This window comes from Vicugna pacos, chromosome 15 (assembly GCF_048564905.1).
Source record: "Vicugna pacos chromosome 15, VicPac4, whole genome shotgun sequence".
NCBI lineage: Eukaryota > Metazoa > Chordata > Mammalia > Artiodactyla > Camelidae > Vicugna > Vicugna pacos.
The window spans coordinates 8014019-8038657 of record NC_133001.1 but is presented as its reverse complement, the minus strand read 5'-3'; the positions used below and the strand labels follow the sequence as shown (position 1 = coordinate 8038657).

Genomic DNA, 24639 nt, shown 5'->3' with positions numbered 1-24639 from the left:
TGGCCCTCCCTTAAATTTTGTGCCTGCGCAAGTCCCTCACCGGCTTACTCTAGTCCTGCCTCTGAGTGAAGTGGGGAACTCGAGTCTGGAGCTCTGGGGAGCTGGAGGGGAGGGGAAGGGTAACGTTGGGAAGAGAGAGAAAGAGGAAAGAGGCGAGGTTGGGGGGGGCACTTGCGTTCAGAAGCACGAGGTCCTATCTTGTCCCCTTAGACAGGTGCGGGCCTAGCATGTGTCCCAGGTTGTGGGTAGAGGCCTGGTGTCCCACCCCTGGAGCCCTGCTTTTCCAGGTGAGAAGTCATGGCTGTCCTTGCCCTGCTGTGCTGTCACAGGGCGGAATGGAGTGGTCCCGGCCGGCACCACCGACGGCCTCTAAGACATGGCTGGGCTGAAAGAGTCTGACCATCTCTCTCCCTTTCCATCTGCTGAAGCAGAGGTCACAGACAGGAGCCCAGCCTGGCCTAGTCACATATGTAATGCAGACTGGCGTGTTTTGGAGGATATGGGCCTGGTCCCCGCCTGCCCTCTCCCAGTGGGGCAGTGGGCAGGGAGTGTGGAGGACTGAGGCACCCCGTTTTCACTGCTGAGTCTGGGGCTAGGAGCCCACACCAGGGCTGGTGTGCACCATGGGGCCGCTGGCCTGGCCGGTGGCAGCTTCCTGATGGTGGCCCACCTTGCCCCTTTGAGAGGCAGAGCAAGGAAGAAGCCTCAGAGACGTGTTGGGAAGGTGGTTTCACTGGAGTGTTTCTCCTCCTCCAGTGTGATCCTTACATCAAGATCTCCATTGGGAAGAAATCGGTGAGTGACCAGGATAACTACATCCCCTGTACGCTGGAGCCTGTGTTTGGAAAGTAAGTTGGGGCAGTTTGGATCTTGGGGTGGAGGTGCCAGTCTGGATAATCCACGGCCCAGTGGGAGGGAGGTGGCTGCCACTGGCAAGTGCCCATCTCCCAGAGCAAAGCTCTGTTCCCTGAATCTTGCACATCTGTGGGGTGTAGCCTCAGCTAGCTCTTCCTCAGGTGCTAAAGACCTGAGTCCTGCCAGAAGCTCCTAGATTAACAACTACCGCGAAGGTCAGAAATCCACATGGAAACTCAGAGCGTGCATTTGCTAATTATGCTCTCTTTTCTTAGATCAACTTTTCGTTTGGAATAGTTTTAGATTCACAGAAAAGTTACAGAGATAGCTTCTCCCACCATCAACATCTTACCTAACCACAGTACATTTATCAAAATTAAGAAATTGATATTGGTACATTACTGTTAACTAAACTCTAGACTGAATTAAGATTTTGCCAATTTTTCCATTAATGTCCTTTTACTGTTTCAGGATGCAATCCAGGATTCCCATTGCATTTAGGAATTATTCTCCTTTACTGTTGCACGTTCATTTGTGGCAGATAAGTCAAGGAGGGATGTGGACTCAAGACAGTAAAATGTGTCCTAAAATCTAAGAACAAGGGAAAGAAGCAGCAGAGACCATTGCATGGGAGTAGCTCCCAGGCATCCTGACTGGCTTGCTGCTTGTACGCGAGCTTATTTTGGGTCGGAGAGAGGAGAATCTTGAGGGAGGTTGGCAGCTATTTCTCCAGCACCTGTAGGAGAAGGCATGTACTGATATTGTCAAGCAGCACATCGGATTCACGAACTGCTGTCAGTTGAGTTAGTTGTGGTCCCTTGGCCTTGCAGTGAGGACCCACTCAGTCTGGGGAAATGCCGTTTTTAAAGGGGAAGAGGTCCTGGCCAACGATGAGCCGCCACCAAGCTGGAAGTGGGAGGGAGGGCTGCAGGGAAGATGGCATGAGGGAGAGCAGAATCCTGTTTGGAGAGCTGCAGTGGTCAGCATGGGGCCACAGGCGGACATGGCCTGGCAGGGCCCAGGGAAAGGTGGGGCAACAAATGGAGAAATGCCCCCCCCACTTCTCCGTTTCACCATCTCCTCCAAATCGTGGCCACCTGGTCTGCCTGGGGTGTCAAGCCTCCCTCAGTCCATAGCAGAAACTCTTTGTTTCTATAACCCATGTGTCGAACAGCACAACGCATGGGGTATAATTAAACCCAGCTTTGTTTTTGTCTGCCGGTGTCCCATAAACATTTATCCTGTGGGGGTTACCTTCCTCACTCCCTGAGTGGAAACTGCGGCAGGCCGGCAGCTTTCCTGCCCATGTTCAGACAGTCTACTCTGCCACAAAGCCACAGTCTCAAGCTGGTAACCAGAATGCGCGTCTGTGTGTCCTCAGGGGCCCGCGGGATGGCTGGGGGTCGGTTCCCTCTTGCAGTTGGGCTCACCTTGGGTACAGCGTGTACAAACTGTGGAGTGTGTGGAGGGGAGGAGAGGCTTTGCCAGTGTCCCCACCTCGGCCCCCCTGGCCACCCCCCTAGCCTGGTCCTGACCCGTGCAGGGCCAGAACTGGGATCCTAGAAGGCCCATCTCAAATGTTGGCTTTGCCCCGTCCGGGCCCCCTCCGTGTGACCCATGTTTGCTTTCTCGGGGGAGGGGGCTTTCCAGGGAGCCCCGGAGCCCTCTTAATGTAGCTCCTGGGAAGTGGCAGGTGTCCCTTCAGCTGGTGCCCCCCACCCCCCGCACCAGTTGGACTTCTGGTGGGCAGTGCCCCCTCCTCTGCAGGAAGCAGTGTGATTGGTGTCCCACCAGGATGGGAGCGTAGCTCCTCCCAAACAACCCCCCCCAAATCCCACATTCTGCCACAGGCTGCTCGCACCTCCCCGACTATGAGTCAGGTGCCAGGCTTGTGTCTCCCGCCTGCAGAGAACTCATTACTCATTTCAGGGGAGAAGGGATAACACCTCCACACTTGACCTCCACAGAGGTGGGGGGGGGAGTCTCGGAGCACAGCAGGAACTCTCTCCAAAGAAATCTCACAAATCCTCTTTCCACCCAACTCTGGAAGTTGGGGTGAGGCCCCAAGAGTCCCGAAAGTGGATCCCAGGCCATCCCCTTGGTAAATTCCAGAGCTCTGGCACCTGTCTGGAGTTTCACATCTCTTGTCTTCAGGTGTCCTGGTGGAAACCTCACTTTTAACCTTCTGCCCATTCATTGGTTCATTCTGCGGTCCATCAGACAGGCCCCTGCTCTATGCCCAGCTCAGATTATTTGGCAAAGCCAGACACACACACACACACCAGCCCAGCTCCCGGAGTGGGCGGTGTGCTGTGAGATCTGTAGGAGACCCGAGGAGAGTGGGCTGCAGGCCACTCTGAGAGGGGAGGAGGAGGCCAGGGACGGCTTGCAGCCTTGCCACCCACTGGAGTTCCCGCTGTGTCTGGTGATCTCCGGGAGCTGGCGCCATCATGACGAGGGCCCGTCCCCACCCCGCAGGATGTTCGAGCTGACCTGCACTCTGCCTCTGGAGAAGGACCTGAAGGTCACTCTGTATGACTACGACCTCCTCTCCAAGGACGAGAAGATCGGGGAGACAGTCATCGATCTGGAGAACAGGCTGCTGTCCAAGTTTGGGGCTCGCTGTGGACTCCCACAGACCTACTGCGTGTAGGTGCATGGGCGCCAGCTGCTCTCTGACAGCGGCCCCAGGCCTGAGCCCCCAGCTCAGGCCCGTGTGCCGGCCTGGGCCAAGGGCTTCTCAGACATTCGCTTGCTCAGCCAGTCGGGATTTTGTCCCCACTCCATAGATAAGGAAACTGAGGCCCAGGCTTGTAAGTTTTGGAATTAGGGTTTGAACCTGCCTGTCTGACTCTAAGGACATGGCTCTTTCTCACGTTGTTATAATCCAGTTCTCCTTAAGGGGCCTGGAGCGGGAAGGGAGAAGGGACACAGCCACATGCCCCGCTGGGCCCTAAGGTGTCCACGTGTGGACAGCTCCCGCCCACTTTCTGCCCACGGGGGTCTTGTTTGGGGCTGATTCCCTGGGAAACATTTACGCTGCAATTCCGTGCGTATGTAAGGAAGTCCTTCTGTCTCGGAGCCTCAGTTTCTCCATGTGTAAAATGGGCTCCCTAGTCATGATGAGCAGTCACACAGGGTGCCTGCGGTGAAAGTGAAGGTGGGGCGGTGCCGTGAGGGTGGGTACATGGGTCACTGCACGCCCCTCCCCCTCGTTGGTGTCCCAGAACGTCTCATCTTTGTCTTGTGTTTGGGCCTCAGCTCTGGACCCAACCAGTGGAGGGATCAGCTCCGCCCCTCCCAGCTCCTCCACCTGTTCTGCCAGCAGCACCGAGTCAAGGCCCCCGTGTACCGGACAGACCGCGTGGTGTTTCAGGATAAAGAATACACCATTGAAGAGATAGGTGAGCTGTGTCTCTACCGCCTCCTCTCCTGTTGGCCCTCCCCTGCAGTAAAGGGGCCTGCCGGACGGGGCCTGCCGGACATGACCTGCCGGACATGACCGCCGGACACAACCCGCACCAGCGCGCTGTGGTCTCGGGTCCCTCCAGGGCAGCACAGACGGGCTAAACTTGCACTTGGTATTCTTGGCACCAGTACTTACCTGGGACATCGTTGTGAAAATGAGAGGTCAAGGTAGGGCCGGGGGCAGGGTGGTTCAAGGTCAGAGCTCAGTCCAAGGCCAGATTGGGGCCCATCCGAGGGCAAGATGAGGGGTGAGTCTGAAGCCAAGGTCGGGGTCATGGTTAGGACTGGTCTGCTTCTGGCTTTGGGTGATCAGACTGGTCAGAGTTCGGGTACAGCCCACCACTGAGGCAGTTTTCTCCTTGCATCGCACTAGCCTGCCAGCTGGACCTCAGTGGTACCTTCCGAGCCCCGAGTCACAGCTCCTGCACCTGATACATCCAAAAGGTGGCAGGAAGCCCTGCTGCCCCCCTCTTGCCCCTGGGTCTGCTCAGTGCTCACGTGGCGGGTCCTGCCATGTGCTCCCCGCATGTCTGAGATGCCCGCAGGCCCGCATTGCCCACCCAGAGCAGCTCAGACTCCTCAGAGGTGTTTACAGGTCCAGCTGGCCCCTCACCTCCTGCTGGGTTCAGAGATGTTTGATGTCAGACCTGGTGCTGAGGTTATAAAAGGCGAATGAGGCTTTGGCTCCCCCATCCCAGATCCCCCTCCTTCTGTTTGTCTGACTCTCCGAGGTCATGGCTGAGCCAGGCTCCTCTCCGTTAGGCCCTCACTCCGCCCTGTACTCTCTTCCTGCAGAACATGGTCTGTTTTAGGGGTGGTCTCATTTCCTTCTGCTAGCCTGTGAGCAGCTTAAGCACTGGGACCAGGGCTCATGGTCATAAATTCATAGGACAGGAAAGCCAGAAAGCGAGGTTGATGGGGCCTGACATCTGCCTGTCAGATGAGGCCGTTTAGGTTAAGAGTGGTTAACAACCTGCCCAAAGTCACCCAGCCAGTTAGGAACAGAAAGAACCAGTTTCCTGGCCCGGTGGTCCTTCTCGGATGCTATGCTGCTTCCTACGTGGCATCTATTAAAATGGGCAGGGCAGGTTTGCTGGATGAATGTGTGTGTGTGTGTGTGTGTGTGTGCTGGTGAACATGGCACACCTGACCCTCCTACCCCTAGTCCAGGTCTCTGTCATGGGGGGTCCAAGTTCATGGTGCTGGTTGGTCGGCCAGGCTTATCAGGGCCAGAACCACCCCTGTGTCCTCACCCCACCCACAGCACCAGCCTATGACCCACCCCTTGGCCAGGTGTACTGGGAAGCACGAGGGGGCTGGGAGGGGTGTTCACATCCAATTATGTGCCTTTCCTAATGAGCGTGTGATCTCAGCTGCCCTGCTGCTGGTCTGCGGGACTGCTCCACGCTTCATCTCTGTCATCTGTGGAACGAGGGTAATGAGAGCACTTATCTTCTTGGGTTACTCTGTGGATCAAACCTGTTAACATCTCTGAAGAACAAGGCCTGGCTCCTGCTTTATAAGTGTTCACTGTTACTGCCGTCATTTCAGCCTCTGCTCCTAATGCAAGAGATTGCATGATCCAGAGGAGTACTGGGAACGTTTAGATGCCTGATCTGGGAGAAGAGCTTGCCGAGGCTCAGAGCTGAGAGCAGTCAGGAAGGGCTTCCTGGAAGGGGTGGGCTTTGGCGAGTTGGGGAAAATTTGTGTTGGTGGGAAAAAAGGAAGAAGAGCTTGCGGAAGAGGCGTGGTAGAGATGATGGCGATGGGGAATCTGAATTTTAAGCCCGGAACCTGTGGACAACAAGGATTCCCCTACAGACAGTGAGGGCCTGACGGCCAGAAGCAGTGTGTCTGAGCTGGGGTGAGGCTGCGGAGTTAACAGCTTCCCCAGGCACCCAGGCAGCCCTGCCATCTCTTGCTCACTCAGCTCTGGCAACTTTTTTGTCTCCTGTTTCCGTGGCAGACGCTGGCAGGGCCCCGAACCCACACCTGGGCCCAGTGGAGGAGCGTCTGGCCTTGCACGTCCTCCAGCAGCAGGGCCTGGTCCCTGAGCACGTGGAGTCCCGGCCCCTCTATAGCCCCCTGCAGCCGGACATTGAGCAGGTAGGACCTCCATCCTCGGGCCCCAGAGCCCCTGACTCTAGGGACAGCGTGGATATCCCAGAGGCACTGATGGGGACCTCAATTTGGCTACTCCCTCCTTGCGCTGTTTCTCCACAGTGTGAGTGGTCACCACTGGTGGCCTGAGAGGGGACCTCTTGAGCCTGGACTCCCCTGGCCTCCCCTGGCCTCCCTGCAGCCCTCAGGGCCTGGGGGTTGGGCCTGAGCCTCCTCCATCTCCGTGTAGGCCAGACCTCTGCCGCCCACGAGGGCAGCTCTTTCAGCCAGGCCCCAGGTGTCCTCCTCTGTCACCGGCCCTGTGCTGGCTGCAGTGGGGAGCTCAGGCAGGGTGACTCGCCTGGATGACAGAGCAGCAGAGCAGTCCTCAGGAGGGCCGGGGACACACCCAGTCAGAGGGAGGGTGAGCCGAGGGACCTCGGGCCCAGGGCTGAGACGGGCGGCTTCCCGGAGCAGGTGAGCTCAGTGCTGGGGTTTGGAGCAGGAGGAGGAGAGAAAAGGCTACAGGCAGAGACCGGCTGAGGCAGCCATGAAGGTGCCTTTGTGGCCACCCAGAGAGCATCCTCGCTGCTGTCGCGAACCGAGCGCTCCTCCGCTTGGCGGTGTGGCCACCAGCTCCCCAGGGTGGCACCACAGGTGCTGAGACATCAGCCCTTCCATGCTCTAGCTGTTTGAACCTGAAGAAGTTACGTCAGCCCCCGCTCTTTCCTTTGTTAAGTTGGGGCAGCGATGACAGCTGACCTGCAGAGAGGGAGAGAGGTGAGGGCTGGCAGGCAGTGTGGTTTCCTGTCGTGGAAAACCTCTGAGCCTCCTATGACTAAACCGTGCTGTCTGACCCTCCATGACTGTGGGCACCATTCCCTCGGCCGGGGCGCCCCCCTCCCCTTTTCCACCTGGCGCACTGAGACTCAGCCCACGTCACCACGCCAGGAAGCTGCCCTGACCCCTGACCTCCAGGCACTGCCCAAGTCATCGGCCGGTGGGGCGGTGGGCTCTGCCTGTGCTTGGCCCTGTAGTCCCGTTGAGGCACCTCCCCGACAGGTGGTTGGCCTCTGCGTGGCAGGGCCATTTCTCTGTCCTGTGCGCTGACCATCTGGCATGGAGCAGGTGGTTGGGGGATGTTGGCTGCATGAAGAGGGTGGTGAGAGAGCCGGGTTGTGTCTCCCCAGGGGAAGCTGCAGATGTGGGTCGACCTGTTTCCTAAGGCCCTGGGGCGGCCGGGACCTCCCTTCAACATCACCCCACGGAGAGCCAAAAGGTGACGTCCCCCAGCCCGGGCTCAGAGCTGAGCAGGGTGGCGGGTGGGACCAGGAGGTGGCTTTTGGGACGGGCTTTGGGTGGCTCAGACCTCACCGTTGTGTGGGCCTGGCCGGCTGTCCAGCCAGGCAAGCTTCAGACTCTTGGCTGAGCTGACTTCTTGGCCTCTCAGTCCGCGTGATTCTGAGTCACCTTCTCTGCAGGTTTTTCCTGCGCTGTATTATCTGGAACACCAAGGATGTGCTCCTGGACGACCTCAGCATCACCGGGGAGAAGATGAGCGACATTTATGTGAAAGGGTAGGGAGTCACCCTCCACCCCCCAGGTCCCAGCTCCACGGCGTCACCCCTGCGCCCCCTGGGATGGTGCTCCGGTTGGGAAACGGGGAGCCCTGTCGTTGGGAAGGGGAGAACAAGAAACGGAGGGGTCTTATGGGAGTGGCTCCCACCTTTAGGGAGTTGTTCCCTCACCAGAGTTCTTCTGCATTAATTTTTGAGTTGAACTTACAAAGCTTGAAGATGTCCCTCGAGGGAGAAGCTAGAAGATTTTAACATTTATGGCACAATTTGGTACATCATGATTTCTTGGGGATTATTTTTTCTTAATCGTTAACTAAGTTCATTGACTTTAACCCTTTGTTTGCTTACGTTGAGGATGCACCTTGGGGTGGAAACCTTAATTCACAATATTCTCTAAAATGTGTGTGTCTAGTTGGATGGTTGGCTTTGAAGAACACAAGCAAAAGACAGACGTGCATTACCGGTCCCTGGGAGGTGAAGGCAACTTTAACTGGAGGTTCATTTTCCCTTTTGACTACCTGCCAGCCGAGCAAGTCTGCATCATCTCCAAGAAGGTGAGTGTCATTCCTGTCCCCAGTGGTGCTAGTTCCAGTGCTGTCCAATGTCAGCGGGATCACACCACCAGTTAACAGCCCTGCCCTTGTCAGACTCTCGCTGCTGCCCCACCACTGTTGCAATCTCCACGGCCATCACTGCGTGACAGGCACCACCATTGGACAGTGTCACCACCACCACCATTGTCCCATCACTGGTGCCACTACTGTAGCTTCCGCCACTGCTCCCATGACTGCTAAAGCCACCACCCCATGTCGCCATCCCCTCTTCTCCTTCCGCTTCTGCCACCATTGCCATGCTTAGCATTGTCGCCATCCCACAACCACCCCCACACCAGTGCCCCAACCATGATATGTAGTTAAGTCCAGATCCTAACAAACCACACAGCAGGAAGGGCCGTGGGGGTCCAAGTGGGGAGAACATTGGTAGGGAAACCCTGCACGGTCATCAGAGGGCAGTGGGGCAGGCCCCATAGGGACAGCGGCCCTAGAGGGCTGGGCTGGCCTGCGGATTGGGCCCTCTTTGGATTCGGTGCTGCTTCGCCAAGTCCCCGCGGCTACTTTCTCTCTCACATTTCTGTGCCTGGGGCCTGTGGCCACTGTCCAGGCTGTGTAGTCACTGGGAGTGGCTCTGCCCTTCCAGGCCCGTCTCTTTCTCAGATTCAGAGACCTCAGCTCTTTGTGGGGCAGCATCTCCGAGTCTGGGTCTCATCTGGGCCATGAACTCTTTTCTCCTGAGATAGGAGGGTCCCGAGGTGGGTGGTGGCCCCAAACGTGCCCCTGGGGAGCAGCGCCCAGGGCAGGTGGGAGGGGGCTGCGGGCGGTCAGCTGCCTGGAGGTGGAGGGCCCCTCTGTTGCTGCTGCCTGCCTAGAATCCCTTCCACTTGCGGGGCGCTCTCCTGCTCCGCAGGGAGAGTGCCTCTCTGGTGCTTACGTCCTGCTGGTCTGATTTCCTTCCAGAGGTGGTGCAAGGCTTCAAGCCTCAAAGCTTCTATGACTCTTCTCTCCGTCCTGATTGCATGGCTTAAAGAAGGGAAATGCATGGTGTAGTTCAGCTGCCTCGGGCCTCTTAACTCTCTTCATGACATCTTTTCCATGTGACACCTTTCCCAAGCAGCATCATCTGCCCTGTAGAGAAACCAGAATGTTCCACTGAACATTCTGAAGCCATCAAACAAAAGAAAATGTGGGTTAAGCAAGGTTAATGCGTTCTTCCATCCAGGGATCGCTGCACAGCGCCTGCCGGAAAGCAGAGTTTAGCCACAACCCCGGATGCTATGCAGTCAAGGAAAGCCTAGCCTGTTTGTGGGTTTAATTTTGTTTGTTCTGCTCAGTGTGTTTGTGTATCACAAGATGTTTCCATACAAAGCAAACGCTGCATGTGCCGGGGAGAGCTCCAGGTCAAACAGCACCTGTCCTTGCTGAGGACAGAGGGAATGGGGAGGGGTGGCTGGGACCACCTCCCGTGCTCACCAAGCCCCACAAGAGGCGAGGTGTGGATGGGGAATGGCAGCTGAGAGATGCCAAATTGGCCTGCACACATGGGAGGCGGGGCCGCCTCTTCATTGTCACAGGTGGAGATGTGGGCAAGGAGTTCCAGGAAGCAGAGGCTTCTGTTTTTCCTACAAAGTAGGGAGAGAGAATCTCCTGGCACTGTGGCAGGTGACTTAGACAAATGAGAAAGGCTGGAAGTAGCTATTATGCGGAGTGAGGGAGAAAAAGGGGGCAAGCGAGGACCTGAGAGCTAACAGGTGGTACCCGGCAGTTCTGAGGGCCCCACTGGGGTCACTGATGAAGAATTTGAGGTGGCACCATTCTGGCCACCATGGGTTTCATCTCTGCACTATAGACACCAGCAAGGAAGGAGAGGGTTGGGCTGACCCACGGTGGAGTTCCAGAGGAAGAGAGGGGCTGAGGGAAGGGACCAGTTGGCCTAATGGCCCCAAGGCCTGGGCTAGCCTTGGGAGAACGAGAAGACCATGGGAGATGCTGGGTTGGGAGGACAAAGGAGTCCAGGAGAGGCACATGGGGAGCTGGGAGGGCTGAGGGAAAGGGAATTCCACCCGCGTGGCTCCGGGAGAATGGCTGGAGGGAGGGGTGGCAGAGGTCAGGAGAGGAGGTTGAGAAACAGTCAGGGGGTCCTGAAGTCAACCAGGAAAGTGAGGGAGGGACTAGCTGGACAGGAGACAGAGCCAGCAGGCCCCTCTGGGAGAAAGGACTCTGGGAGACAAGGGGTGATGTACCCCCCCGGGGGAGGCACCAATTGAAGGTCTGAGTCAGGGGTGGTGAGTGCTGGGCACCGCACAGCCTCTGGGCGCCCCAGTCCTGCCGCAGAGCCAGCCCTCTGCCGAGGGGTTCAGGGCCTCTGGCAGGCAGGCCCTCCAGGGACCCCATTAACCAGACGAGACTGTCGTAAAGTACAAGGTCTCCTTTCATCCGGCTGCTTTGAACCACCGCTGGTCGCCCCGGCCGGCTCCCCACCTGGAGCCCAGCACACCCACCGGGGCCTGCCTGCGCGTCAGGCACCCACCCTGCAAATAAACAGCTAGTAAAAGGGCCCAGACCGGGAGCATAATGAGTGCCTGGGACCTGGGGGGCCATTCCCCAGGCTGGAGCCCCAGCCCAGCTGCTCCCACCAGGGGCCGTTTGAACCTCTGGCTCATTACTGAGCCCATAAACCAGGCCGGCCAGAGGCATGGAGGATGCTGGCGGCCTGTGCAGGCGGGTCTGCGGAGCTGGCCATAAAAGGCCCGCCAGAGGAGGGAGGCACCTGCAAGAGAGCAGGGGCCTGGAAAAAGGGGAGGCACCAGATGGGGGCTGGGAGTCAGGGGCCAGGGGCCAGGTGGGAACCTGAGCCCCTTCACCAACAGGGGCCGCAGTCCAGGCTGCAGCCGGCGACTTTGCAAGGTGATCATTCCCAGGGGCCGCTGGCCACAGTCTTCAGTGTGGGAGCTCTGTGGGGTCCGCGTGATCTGGAGTGGTCACAAGCGGGGCAGCAACGCTGTGTGCACAGGGGCCCCGGGGCCAGACAGGCCCTACGTGGTGAGCAGTGCTCCCCGACCTGCCATGGAGGCTCTCCCCCTGATGCTGGATCTAGGCCCCTGCTGGGACCTGGCGCTCAGGACTGGCCACCCACCATCTGTAGGGTGGTCAGAGTGTTTCCTCCCCTGGCCACCCACTCAGAGAAAGCTGCAGTGAATGGACAGAGACAGGTGCGGCAAGGCCCCAGGGACGGCCCTTTGGGTTGTGTGTGGCTGGACCCAGGGGTGATCCAGGCCCCAGCAAGCCCACTCCCCACCCATCAGCAGCTCCACGAGGCCTCTGTGGAAAGAAGCCCGAGATGATGCTGTTCCAGGCTGGCTGGTCTGGAGTGGGGAGAGGGGAGCACGAGGGGTGGGGAACTTTCCAGCGCCGGGGGCTTTTGATTTGCTCTGGGGCAAGCTCTTGGAGGTGAATGTGGGGTGGCGACTCACAGCAGGCCCCCAGATTCCTAGCCAGCCCACCCTGTCCCAAGATCACATGGGCAGAGCAGGATTAACTGGTGAGAGTAGGACTCTGGAACCTGACTGCCTGGGTTGGAATCTAGCGTGCCACTTCCCAGCTGTGTGACTTGGATAAATTACTCGCTCTGGGTTCCTCAGCTGCAAGGATAGTATCTCCCTCATAGGCTGTTGGAAGGATAAATGATTTCATAGTGGAAAAGGCCTAGTGTGTTAGATGTGTAATATTAATGTTGTTTTTATTAGCTGTCAGACCTTGGGCAAATTCTTATCTTCTCCAAGCCTTTGTTTCATCATCTGTAAAATGGGAATGAGAACCTTGACTCACAGGATTTCGAGGATTAAAGGAGCCACCTGATGTGCAGTAAGCCTGCATGGTACCCTCCTGGGCCCTTGTCTGTCCTGGGGTCTCAGCAGTCTTCCTGCCAGTGCCTGGCTCTGGCAAGTCCCTAAGGGATGTCCCATTCTGCTACCTCCTCCAGGCAGCCTTCCAGGCTGGAAGGGACCACTGCCTCTCTCTAATCCTGCTTCCCTGCTTCCTCCTCTGAGCCAGGATGCTTTCTGGAGGCTGGACAAGACCGAGAGCAAGATCCCAGCACGAGTGATATTCCAGATCTGGGACAACGACAAGTTCTCCTTTGATGACTTTCTGGGTGAGCACCATTTCCGGTCAGCACCAGCCTGCACCAGAACCCCTGCTGTGTGCGTGTGCCCCTCTTGGGCCTTTTGGGAAGGCTGGTGGGAAGATCAGGGAGTGCGGGGTCACTGGTCCTTGGCACTGAGTGAGGTCCATGACATAGAATAGTGCCAGGGCGATCAGAGTGGACAGCAGGGTGGCCTGTCTCCAGAGGTGGCATTGAGCGCTGCACCAGGTTGGATGGTGGGACTCAGGTGAGGAAGAGAGGAGAGGAGGAAGGCAGTGCAAGCATGAGCTGGCCGTCCCTGGCTGTCTGGCCTCACACTTGACAGGACACCCCCTCCCCAAGTCTAGACGAGTCTAGTGAGTGAGGGGCTTAAATCTGTGCCCTTTCACCCCAGTTACTGACTGATAAATGAACACACCCAGTCCATCCCCAGAGCCCTAGACAGGACTCTGGTTGGGCAGAAGTGTGCTGAAACCCTGACTAGGGGGCAGGGAGTACTGGGTTGGAGGAGGAGGAGCTGGAGACAAGCTCTCACAGGGGTAAGACGTGGGGCCGTGAGCCCATCACAACTGTAAAAGTTAACTGGGAGAAGGTGGGCTGTCCATGCATTGGGATGTTATTCAGCCACAGAAAGAAGTGAAGTACTGACTCATGCTACATGGGTGAGCCTTGAAAACATGCTAAGTGAAAGAAACCAGACACAAAAGGATAAATATTGTACAATTCCGTTTACATGAAACGTCTGAAATAGGAAATCCACGGAGACAGAACACGGTCGCCAGGCATTGGGAGGAGCGGGGTTGGGGAGTGACTGCTAATGGGAATAGGGTTTCTTTGCGGGGTGATGAAAATATTCTGGAATTAGTGCTGGTGGTTTTGCACAACTCTGTGAATATACTAAAAGCCACTGAGTTGTACACTTTAAAATGGTTAAAATGGTGCATTTTGCTCTGTGAATTTCACCTTGGTGAAAAAAAACAGTGAACCCAGGAGAAAGGCAACCCAGGAAGTCACAAGTCCTGGGTTCTAGTTCCGCTCTGCCACCTGGGAATGGGTGGGCTTGGACGAGTCACTGGAGCCCTCCTTGGTGGCCCTTGATTGCAGAGTTTGCTGAGCCCATGGGCCCCTGCAGAGGACGTTCTGAGGAGCAGCCCCAGCAGGAATGGGGAGGAGGGCTGCCTGCCTGTCGGGCTGATCATCAGCCCGGTCACCGGCGACGGGAGGACTGGGAGCTGCTCCGGGACTTCCTTGTAAAAGATTCAGGGTGTCAGAATCACAGCGCCAAACTGGACTTTTGTTATTTTATGTATTATTCTGGGATACACAATCTCCTATAGAATAATTAGAAACCAGAGATAAGCAATGCCTCCCCTTCCTGTTTTATTATAGAGTCACCACCCAGAGATAACGTCCACTGATGCTTTGGCGTGTGTTATTTCTTTCACAAGCAAACACATAGATGTTACATGTGTATTTGATACATATATACACATATATGTATGGCATACAGATAGCAAAATAGGTTTATATTATACGTACTGTTTTATATCTTGATTTTGGGGGGAAAACTTAGTATTTTAAGAGCATTCTTTCCGTCAGGAGTTATTTATCTGACATTTGCATCTGCACCATCATACTTCATGTCCCGCCTGACGGCCTGTCACCCAGATGCACCTTATCCTGCCTCACTAACCCTCCCTCACCCCATGGGGCTCTTCTCCAGGACCTCCTGTGTGACATGCATCACACCCTAGGCATACGTCTTTGGACCCTTTGTAATATCTTTCTTGAACTCTAAGCAACAGATTTTGAGGGTCTTTGTACATTTTAGTGGCTTTTGAAGCATTTTGTTCAGTTGCCCTCTAGAGAGATTGCACATTTTTAAAATTCCCACCTGTGTCCTGTTTGACTCTAAGGGCAGCATGTTCCCTAAACTTTTGCTACCAGTGTTATCTTTTTTCCAAAAAAATTACCAATATGATGCCTCATTTTTACCTTCCTCTGTATGTCTTCATTACTTGTAAGGCAGAACTTTAAAAGTATATTTATTATCCACATTATTGATGGGATTTTCTTTGTCATGGTTTTGAGATGTTCATCTTTTACTATTGATTTTCAGAGCCTTTTCTATAGTAAGGATACATTCCAAGTCACTTCTCTGTGTTTCACCTTTTGATTTTCTATGGGCTCTTTTTTGCTTGCAGACTGAAAAAGTTCTTTAGCATCAATCTGTCAATCTTTCCTTTATGGAGTGAAGCTTTAGAAAATTCATTTTAAAACGATAAAACCCCTGCATTTTATTGAATGAGAAGACAATGCCCAAAATAAAATTAAACAGACTCATCTTTTGTTTTTGAAAATAAAAATAAGACTACTAGAACGACTACTTTTTAATTGTAGTCAGTTTACAATGTCGTGTCAATTTCTGGTGTGCAGCATAATAGGTCAGTCATACATATACGTACATATACTCGTTTTTATATTCTTTTTCATTATAGGTTACTACAATGTATTGAATATAGTTCCCTGTGCTATACAGTATAAACTTGTTTATCTATTTTATATATAGTAGCTAATATCTGCAAATCTCAAACTCCCAGTTTATCCCTTCCCACTCCCTTCCCCCTCGGTAACCATAAGTTTATTCTCTATGTCTGTGAGTCTGTTTCTGTTTTGCAAATAAGTTCATTTGTCTTTTTTTTTTTTAGATACCATGTATGAGTGATATCATATGGTATTTTTATTTCTTTTATTGGCTTACTTTACTTAGAATGACGATCTCCAGTTCCATCCATGTTGCAGCAAATGGCATTATTTTATTAAAAAACTACTACTTTTTAACTCCACAAAAGTTATCTTTTTTTATTTGATGTCTGTGTATGTTGTGAAATGATCACCACATTAAGTCATATGGTTAAAAATTTTTTTCTTGTGATGAGATCTACTCTTTTAGCAACTTTCAAATATACAATACAGTATTATTATTTCTTTTTTATCCCTCCATAATGTATTTTCTAATCACTATTTTGCTTGTTTTGAATATTTATTACTTTTATTTTAAAAGTAATAGTTAAGATCTATAGTTTTGCCATTGAACAATAATCCTGTTTCTTTACAGTCTTTATGAAGATCATGCTGGGATAATTTTGTGTGCATGTGCATATGTAGACTATATGTGTATTGTATATAGGGTTTAATGTCCTGACCTTTACTTAATATTATATTGGGACCATATTTAAAGTGGGATATAAACATTCATCTATAGCTGAGGGATGGGGAGATGTGTGGATGGGTGGATAGATAGATGAATGTTGACGCAGAGTTCAACAAATGCTAGATGGAATGATACAATCAGTGGATATTTGCAGTAACTGAGCATTCCACACTGAAACAAATCTAGTCTCTTTTGCATGGTTTTCAAAACTTTCTTTAATTTGGCCCCAGAAAGTATTTTTTAGAGTATCCCTCACTTACTCCTGTCAGTGCCCTATGCTTCAGTCCCATTGACTTCATTATGTTGCTGGAATTGGATTAGGTGAAACCACATGAAACTGCTGTTTTTCTATGTCAAAAATAGTTAAATACCAGCATTTTCATATGGCTCAACCTAAGGTGGAGCTACTCCAGGGGAAGATGGATAAAATGGATGAGTAGATGAAGTACAGAAAGACAGCTGCTTGGATTACTAGGTGGGCAGATGAAAAAATTGGTGGATGAACCACAATGAGATAATACACTTATTTAAAAAAAAGCAAAAACTGGAAAATAACAAGTGTTGGAGAGGCTGTGGAGAAACTGGAACTCTTGTACAGTGCTAGTTAAAAGGCAGAACTAACCCGAGTGCCAATCAACAGATGAATGGGTAAACAAAATGTGGTATATACATACCATGGAATATTATTCAGCCATAAAAAGGAATGAAGTACTGATACTTGCTGCAACATGGATGAATGTGGAAAACTCATTATTCCAAGTGAAATAAGCCAGACACAAAAAGACAAATAGTTCATGATTCCACATATCTGAACGCTCCAGAATAGGCTTATTCACGGAGACAGAAAGTAGATTAGAGATTCCCAGGGGCTGAGAGGAGACGGGGATGGTGAGTTACTACTTAATGGGTGCAGAACGCTGTTTGGGGGTGAGGAAGTTTTAGAAATAGGTAATGGCAGTGGTTGCACAATATCGTGACTCTAAGTGATGCCACTGAGGTACACACTTGAAAATGGTTAAAATAACAAATTTTATCTTATATATATTTTACTGCAATAAAAGCAATTCAAAGAATTGATGGATGGTAGGTGTTGACCATGGCTGAATGAAAGATGAATATTTGAGCAGGTGGGAAGCTCTGTTAAGGGCAAATCAAGAAGGGGAGACTAACGGGTGTATGGATGCATGAATAGATGGTTGGGAAGCTGTATGGATGGAATGAGAGGCAATGGGTGGGGAGCTGGGGATTGAGCCACGGGGCCAAGGCCATCAATAGAAGCTGAAAGGTGGCTGTGAGTTTTTCTGAACCTGCCCAGCCCCAGGGTGGCCCTAGGCTGGCAGTGACTGAGAAACCCCAGGCCAAAGAACCCTCCCCTGCCACAGGCTCTTTGCAGCTGGACCTCAACCGCATGCCCAAGCCCGCCAAGACAGCCGAGAAGTGCTCCTTGGACCAGCTGGATGACGCTTTCCACCCGGAGCGATTTGTGTCCCTTTTCGAACAGAAAACAGTGAAGGGCTGGTGGCCCTGTGTGGCGGACGAGGGTGAGAAGAAGATACTGGCGGTAAGTCTGTCTCTCCGGCCAGTTGGGGTGCAGGGGGCTCTGTCATGGAAGTCCCTGGGCACAGACATGCTCCTGTCCCTCTCTCCTGCCCTCCCCCTGTGTTTCCCTAGACACTGTGCCTCTTTCCTGATGGTTCTCAGCCTTCCTCTCCTTGAAGCTCGCATCCCAGGGAAGCCTATTTAAATCAAAAGATGCCTTCGTCTCCTTTGGACCCTGTTTAGTTTATACTCTGCTCCTTGGTCTTCCCAGTGACCGGTGTCCTGGGCTGGGCTTCCTGAGGACAGGGGTCGTGCCGCTCCCATTTGAGCAGGACCCTACAAGGGACTGTCTTGGTACTAATCTCCCAGCCAGAGGTCTGCTCAGGGGTGTGACGGGGGACCATCGAGAACTGTCCTTCCTCTGCAGAGGAGGTAAATGACTGATGATGTATTAGTGTCCCCCCATATCCGTTGGGGATTGGTTCCAGAAACCTACTCATACAAAAATGCACAGATGTTCAACCTGGTTGGCCCTCAGTGGTTGGTTGAATCCGCAGATGCAAAACCTGCCAATGAGGGGGTGGGGGTGACTGCTGTTTACTGGAAACAATCTGTGTATAAGTGGATCTGCGCAGTTAAAACCCATGTTGTTCAAGGGTCAATTGTACCTAGAAATGGCAGGCAGCCAGTCAACCCCCAGAGTGGCCCTTGAAATCAAATATCCATGTTGGATAAGAAATTATAACCATTAACAAGAAATACTAACACCTCAAGAGAAAAATGAGCAAAGGGCTTGCATAGATAATACACAAAGTACAGGAGGCCATTAAATATATTAAAAGTTCACTCCCCCTAGTAATGAAATAAAGGAATGTTTTAAAATGTGAAAACATTTCTTATGTATTATATTAGAATTTTTAAAAACTGGAACTGCTCAAAAAAAAAAAACCCATCAAGTTGTATGCCTTTAATAGATACAATTTTAATTTGTCAGCCATGTCTCAAGAAAGCTAAAAAAAAAAAAGCCCAAACTAGAACTGCTCATTGCTGGTGAAGATGGCAGAGAGACAGGGCCCTCATTTACTGCTACTGAACAGGCTCATGATTTTAACCACTTAGGGAAATAATTTGGCAATACATAGCCAGAGACTTAACATCTTTATGCCCTTGAAATTTGACATCCCACTTCTAAAATCTCTCCAAAAGAAATAATGAAAGAAAATTAAAAATTTAGTTTTTGGGGGTGTTACAGCATAATTCATAACAGCAAAGAGTTGGAAACAACCTAAATGAACCAAAAGAAATTGTTTAATTTTGGTCAACCATTGCATAAATGTTTTATAGCAATTAAAAGCAAATTTGAAAGAATGTAAACATGTAAAAAATGTAATACATTCCTAAATGAAAGAAACAAGCTATAGAACTATATATATACACACACAGATACATATGAGCAGAGAAAAACAGCCCTGATGCATAAAGTATTGAGTGCTTATCTCCACATAGCAGAAGTTCGGCTGAGTTATCTCCTTTCTTTATACATCTCTATAGTTCTGAAATGTTCTATGAAGAGCAGGTACTTTTATAATCAGATCCTCTTACATCTTTTTAAAAAGATATTATAAAGTGGCCCATACGTCTGGCCTGGCCTGGCTCCTGTCCAAGCCACGGGGCAGAGCCTTTGTGCCCCTGACCAGGTCCCTCTTGTCCCCGCAGGGCAAGCTGGAGATGACCCTGGAGATCGTAGCGGAGAGTGAGCACGAGGAGCGTCCGGCCGGCCAGGGCCGGGATGAGCCCAACATGAACCCGAAACTCGAGGACCCAAGGTTGGTGCCCAGCCCCTGACCCCTGATGCCCAAGGGGACTGGGAGGCATGGCCAGAGTACAGGAGGCCCACTGCATAGCCACGCAGAGGTCCCAAGGCCCACAGGGCCCAGAGGGGGATGCGACTCATCCGAGGGCACACTGTTACGTGGCAGGTGACAGACATCATTTCCAGGGCACACCAGGCATCTCAGCTGATTCAAGAAGCAGGCGCTGTTGGCAGCGGTTGGTTGCAGGCCCAGCGTGCTGTCATACGGCATGTGAATGTCATGTTATGGACCCTTCCCTGCTGGGCAATCGTTAATTTGCATCCCCACCTTACAGATGAGGAAACAATCTCAGCAAAGTTAAGTAAGGTCATTCTAAGGAAAGTGGTGAAGCTGAAAGTCTCCTGCCTGGTCTGATTGGCGCTGGAGCCTGATCAAAGTCTTTCCTCTGACCCAGCTGCCTTCCATGGCCCTCCTGTGGTTGGGGCTGCATTTGCTGGGTACTTCTCCTCGGCTCAAGTCAGACTTCAGACAGACGGCATGCTTTATCACAGTGCTGTCCTGAGTGCCACGGGCTGGCAGAGCTGTGAGAGGCACCCCTGCCCAGGGATGCTGGGATCTGGGTGGAAAGACAGGAGAGACCCAGAAGCCCCAGCGGCATGCAGCCAGGCGTTAAAGTGGCCATTATTGAGACACAAAATCCTGCTTGCTCTTTGAATTGTGAGGCTGACCTAGGGGAAGTTTTTGAGGTTCTTGGTTGTGAGTGAGAGAAAATCAGCCTTCTGGGTTCACTTCCTGCCACCCTTCCCTGGCTGTGGACCAGCCGTGTGCATCTTGGCAGGTGGCTTAGCTTATCTGGGGCTCAGTGGGCCATAGCTCATCTAACGTGGAGCCCCTGAGGCTCTGCCCAGCTCCCAAACCTCCAGTCTGTAATTTAGTCCTGGGTCAGGAAGGAGAGAGCGGCAGGGAGGGCGAGCTGGACAGGGTGGCTGAGGATGTGCAGGGCTTGACACCAGGAAGAGGAGAGGGTACTCACAGCGCAGCAGAGGCTGGGAGGAGGCGGGGATGCAGGTGCCGAGGGCTGGGTCTGGGGACTGGAGCTGAGGTCCTTGAGGCTGGGGTGGGATCTGTGGGTAGAGGGGGGCGCCCCGCTGACCTCTGGGATCTCTCTTGCAGGCGCCCTGACACCTCCTTCCTTTGGTTCACCTCGCCGTACAAGACCATGAAGTTCATCCTGTGGCGGCGGTTCCGGTGGGCCATCATCCTCTTTATCATCCTCTTCGTCCTGCTGCTCTTCTTGGGCATCTTCGTCTACGCCTTCCCGGTGAGCAGGCCTGACGGGGAGGCACAGGCCCGGTCTCGGAGGAGCTCCTGGTCTGATGCGGGAGGTACAGCCCTTGGCCTCCAGTAGCTCCTGGTCTCAGGGGAGTCTGTCATTGTCCTCAAAGCTCACCCCCTGTCTGGTGGAGAGCAGCAGCCTCTGTCCTTGGGGCGTCCATGGCCTGATGGGGGAGACGTGGCCCCTGCTCTGGGGAGCCCCCAGGCTGGTGGGGAGACCCTTGGGGAGCTCTTAGTCCAAGAGGGGGAATCTGAGTTCCCCTCTTGATGGGGAGACGCAGTGTCCTCAGCAAACTCCTGGAAAGTGTCATCAAGGTTGGCAGAAGGTGAAGCCCCTTGGGCAAGCATGGGCAGGGGAAGCTTCTTAAAGGAGAATGTGGGTCTGGAAGGGAAGCGAAAGTGTGGACGGCAGAGTGGAGGAAACGGCTCCTGTTAGTGAAGATGCTGCCTGCTGAGGTCCAGAGCACAGGAGGACCTGGGGCTGGGAGAGAGTCTCAGTGCCCACCTGAGGACCCCGGCAGAGTGTGTCCTGTCTCCTGAAGCGGGGTGGGTGTGGGGCAAGGTGTGGGCGAGCAGAGGGTGGGCCAGGAGCCTCTCACGGGCACAGTGAACACTGGGACCCCTTCTACCTGGTGAGAAGCCAGCAGCTGCCTGACTAAGGGTCACCAGGGCCACACTAGCGGGGGCGGCTGCACCCAGCCACAGGAGGCCGGGGGCCCCTCCGAGGGAGGAGGGTCTGGGCTCTCCCCTGCCCTGCTTCCCTGGCCCTCACAGCAGCCCCCCCGGGTCTATGGCACCTCAAACCTTGAAGGGATCGCAGTGCTCCCAGGCTGACACCTGATATTTAATGTTCTTTAATTTTTTGTTATTTTACTTTTTAATATGAAGACTTCAAACCCATATAAAAGTAGAGAGAATGGTTCAATCAACTCCATGTCCCCCTGATTTGAATGGAAAGAAACAGACACCCAGAGAGAGGAGGGACCAGCTCAGGGCTGCAGGCAGTCTGTGCACAGCTCCCCATCTAGGGTTGCAGCCACAGTCCTGGTCAGGGCCAGGTCCCCGGCCAAGCACACTGTCCCCACAGCGGGCAGTGCTCTCCGGGAATTACCCACCTGTGAGCTCTTTGCGCGGTGAATCCTTCAGGAGAAGGAGGGGGCTGGAGCGCGCTCTCCCGCTGTAGCTGGCGAGGCCTGGCACCAGCAGAGTGTGCCTCCTACAAGGAGGAGTTAAAGCCACAGAGCCGTCCCCTTCAGGCCCAAACATCGTGAGCAGTGGGAACAGCAGAGGGGACATCTGGTTTGGACGTCTGGGCCCCGGCTACCCTCTGGGCCCTAAATGACAAAGGAGGGTCTAGAGCCAGGATGGCCGTGACCCGGGGTCTGGGGTCAGGCCCAGGACTGCACCTCCATGTCCTCTGTGTCTCCTCCCTGGGGCAGGCCCCATCTGGCCTGTCCTCAGGCTCACCGCCTCTCATTTGGGGGGTACCCAGCCATCGTTCGGGTCCAGGAGTGTGTCCAGGAGGCGAGGGCGTGTCGTGTGGTCGAGGGAGAGGGCAACGAGGCTCTGCTGCAGGGGAGTCGTCAGCCCGCAAGGAGAAGCCAGTGGACGAGGCGGGCACAGGGGACAGTCTAATGCTCCACCGTGAGGCCGGGCCAGGGAGTTGGGGCAAAAGGGAGCTGATGTAGACGCTGGCTCCTTGAGGAGGTGGTCTCAGGAGCATAGCTGCACCAGGGAGCTGCTAAGAAGTGCAGAGTCCTGAGCCAGCCCTCAGTCTGCTGGACTCTGTCTTGGGGACATTAAGGTCTGAGCGTCACTGTTGTATGGGACAGAGCTCTATGTGGAGTCAGGAGCTATTGGCTGGGTTCGGGCTCTGCCAGTGACTTCTGGTGACCATGGCGGGGCCCTCTCATCCGTCTGAGAAAGGGGCTGGACTGGGTCAGCGCTGACCTGCTGTGACTGGCGCTGGGGGTAGGGGAGCTCTTTGGCCTTCCCTGGGGTTGGGTGGGGTGCTCGTCAAGCCAGCCTTTTGCCGAAGAGCCGAGACGGTGTGCAGGGACAGGCCCAAACATCACCACCGGCCTTCCTCTGCCCAGCCCTGCCCCTGGCCGGCCGGGTCTGTCCTGCAAGGCACTTGGGCAGCAGACCAGGCCTTCAGGGCCCTTGGGGAAGGAGGCCCCGCTGCCTGGCTGGGAAGGAGGGAAGATTCCAGTCACTGCCAGCCTGTGATCCAGTGTCATCCCTAGGGCAGCCTCAGCCCCAGGCTCCGCGGGCAGGCCCTGGTCAGTGCCCTCCCCGTCTCCTGGGTCCCCAGCTAGCAGCAGCACTCTCCTTTGAGATCTTCTAGAAGTTGTCCTTTCAAATACCAAGCCTGCCTTCCCTCTCCCAGAGCTGGCACGTGAGGTCAGATCCTAGGTGAGGGGTCAGGGCTAGAGGCGCGGCCCGGCTCAGAGGCTGCAGGCTGGTTTTGCTTCCAGCCTTTGCTCCAAGCTGGGCCGGGTTCTCCAGTCACCTGGTGGTCCCAGACCCGTGACCCTCACCCGGCTGTCAGGTCTCGGCGGAGAGGGGCCCGAGGCCAGGCCTGCTCCCCACTGTTGGCCTAATCCCCTGCCCTCTTGGAAATTCCCCTGGGAGGGGGACCAGGAGGGCAGCCTGTCCGATTCCCCCCAGCTCTCCCGCAGAGGCAGCCGGGAGCAGGGCCAGCGTGGGGAGGCAGGAGGCGATCTGGCGGGGAAGGAGCCGCGGCTTTGTTTCCAGAGTTGGCTTTCCCGGGCGGCGCTGGGGAACATGCTGTCCCAATTAGGAGCCCTGTGTTGTGTTGTATGTGTTTTCATGGTTTTGGGGGGAGGAAGGGGGAGGGGAGATTCCTGCCCAGTCCTGCAGCAGCCAGAGCTTAATCAGGGGTGACCCATCTCTAGTGCTGACCTGAGTGGTGGGTCGTCCCCGAGCACCACCCCCCCCAACTCTCTGCGTTTTGAACAGGAGCGTGGTCGCCAATGGGCCCTGGGTTCCCATGGTGGGAGTGTGGGAGGCGGGTGGGGAGAATCAGAGCCATGCCTTCAGGCCACCTGTCTGATAGAAGCGGCCTCCTGGCTGCCAGCTGGGATCTGGGAGTGGGCCCTGGATTGACGGGGGAGAGGACAGGGCAGTGCAGGCCCCGGGTGAGGGTGTGAGTGGAGTTCAGGAGGGTGTGGGCTTGTGTGGCGGGAGAGCGTGGGCACGGTGGGGCGGTGAAGGCGAGGGGCAGGCGGTGGTTGAGTGCATGAGCCTCCTTCCCCCCTCCAAGTCCCCGGCAGCTGTCACCACATGTCCCTGCCTCCTCCCTCCCTCCAGAACTATGCTGCCATGAAGCTGGTGAAGCCATTCAGCTGAGGGCTCTCGGACCTGGGACTGGCTGCCTCCTCTGCCCGGCTCAGCTGACCTCCTCCGGACGTCCAGGCCTGACTCCTGCCGGGGTGGGCAGACAGACAGTTGGACTGGCACGTGCTCTGAGTGTTGGTGACATCGAGCCCTGGGATCTCCCCGCTTCATCATTTCTTTCTCCCCCACCAACGTTGTTTGGGATCAGCCCCGATGTATTTCAGTATAAAACAGTTTGAACCACAAAGCGGCGCTGCTGTGTGTATCTCTGTGGTTCCCGAATGGGGGTGACGGTGTGGGCCGTGTGTCTGGGTGGGTGGTGTGAGGGGTGTGTACCACCTCTGGCTCAGTGTTCCCAGCAGAACTGTGTACCTTTCAACAAGACTGGTAGGGTGGACTGGGCTTTGAGCCATGGTGTTTGGCCTGCCTGGGGACCCAGAATGTTCTGCTCCAGGAATCCCCCCTCCCCACCCCCGGGCCTTCCTCCCTCAGGCATGGTCTCTTCCTTTCCCACGCTGCCCTTTGCTTGGGTGGGCGGTTACCTGTACCACGTCTGGGAAGAGGGTCCACTGTCTGCATGTGGAGCCCCTTGGAAAGAGGTGGGCCAGAAGCTCTCCAGGCAGGGAGGGCTGCTGGACCCCTGGCTGTGACCTGGTCTCCCCTCCTCTTGGGATTTCTT

At 54.3% G+C, this 24639-nt stretch overlaps 1 protein-coding gene across 7 annotated transcripts in view; it reads left to right on the top strand.

Annotated features, from left to right (window-relative positions):
* DYSF (dysferlin) overlaps positions 1-24207 on the top strand; it is a 200057-nt gene extending 175850 nt beyond the window's left edge. For all 7 annotated transcript variants that reach the window (XM_072937578.1, XM_072937574.1, XM_072937576.1 and 4 more), the window contains 12 exons: positions 757-848; positions 3334-3504; positions 4117-4259; positions 6290-6429; positions 7614-7702; positions 7905-8000; positions 8413-8554; positions 12608-12707; positions 17295-17473; positions 19168-19277; positions 20439-20586; positions 23934-24207. In XM_072937578.1, coding sequence (XP_072793679.1) covers positions 757-848; positions 3334-3504; positions 4117-4259; positions 6290-6429; positions 7614-7702; positions 7905-8000; positions 8413-8554; positions 12608-12707; positions 17295-17473; positions 19168-19277; positions 20439-20586; positions 23934-23972 — 1449 coding nt within the window. In that variant the 3' untranslated portion in view covers positions 23973-24207. The remainder of the gene's footprint in view (positions 1-756; positions 849-3333; positions 3505-4116; positions 4260-6289; positions 6430-7613; positions 7703-7904; positions 8001-8412; positions 8555-12607; positions 12708-17294; positions 17474-19167; positions 19278-20438; positions 20587-23933) is intronic.
* The last annotated feature ends 432 nt before the right edge of the window (positions 24208-24639 follow it).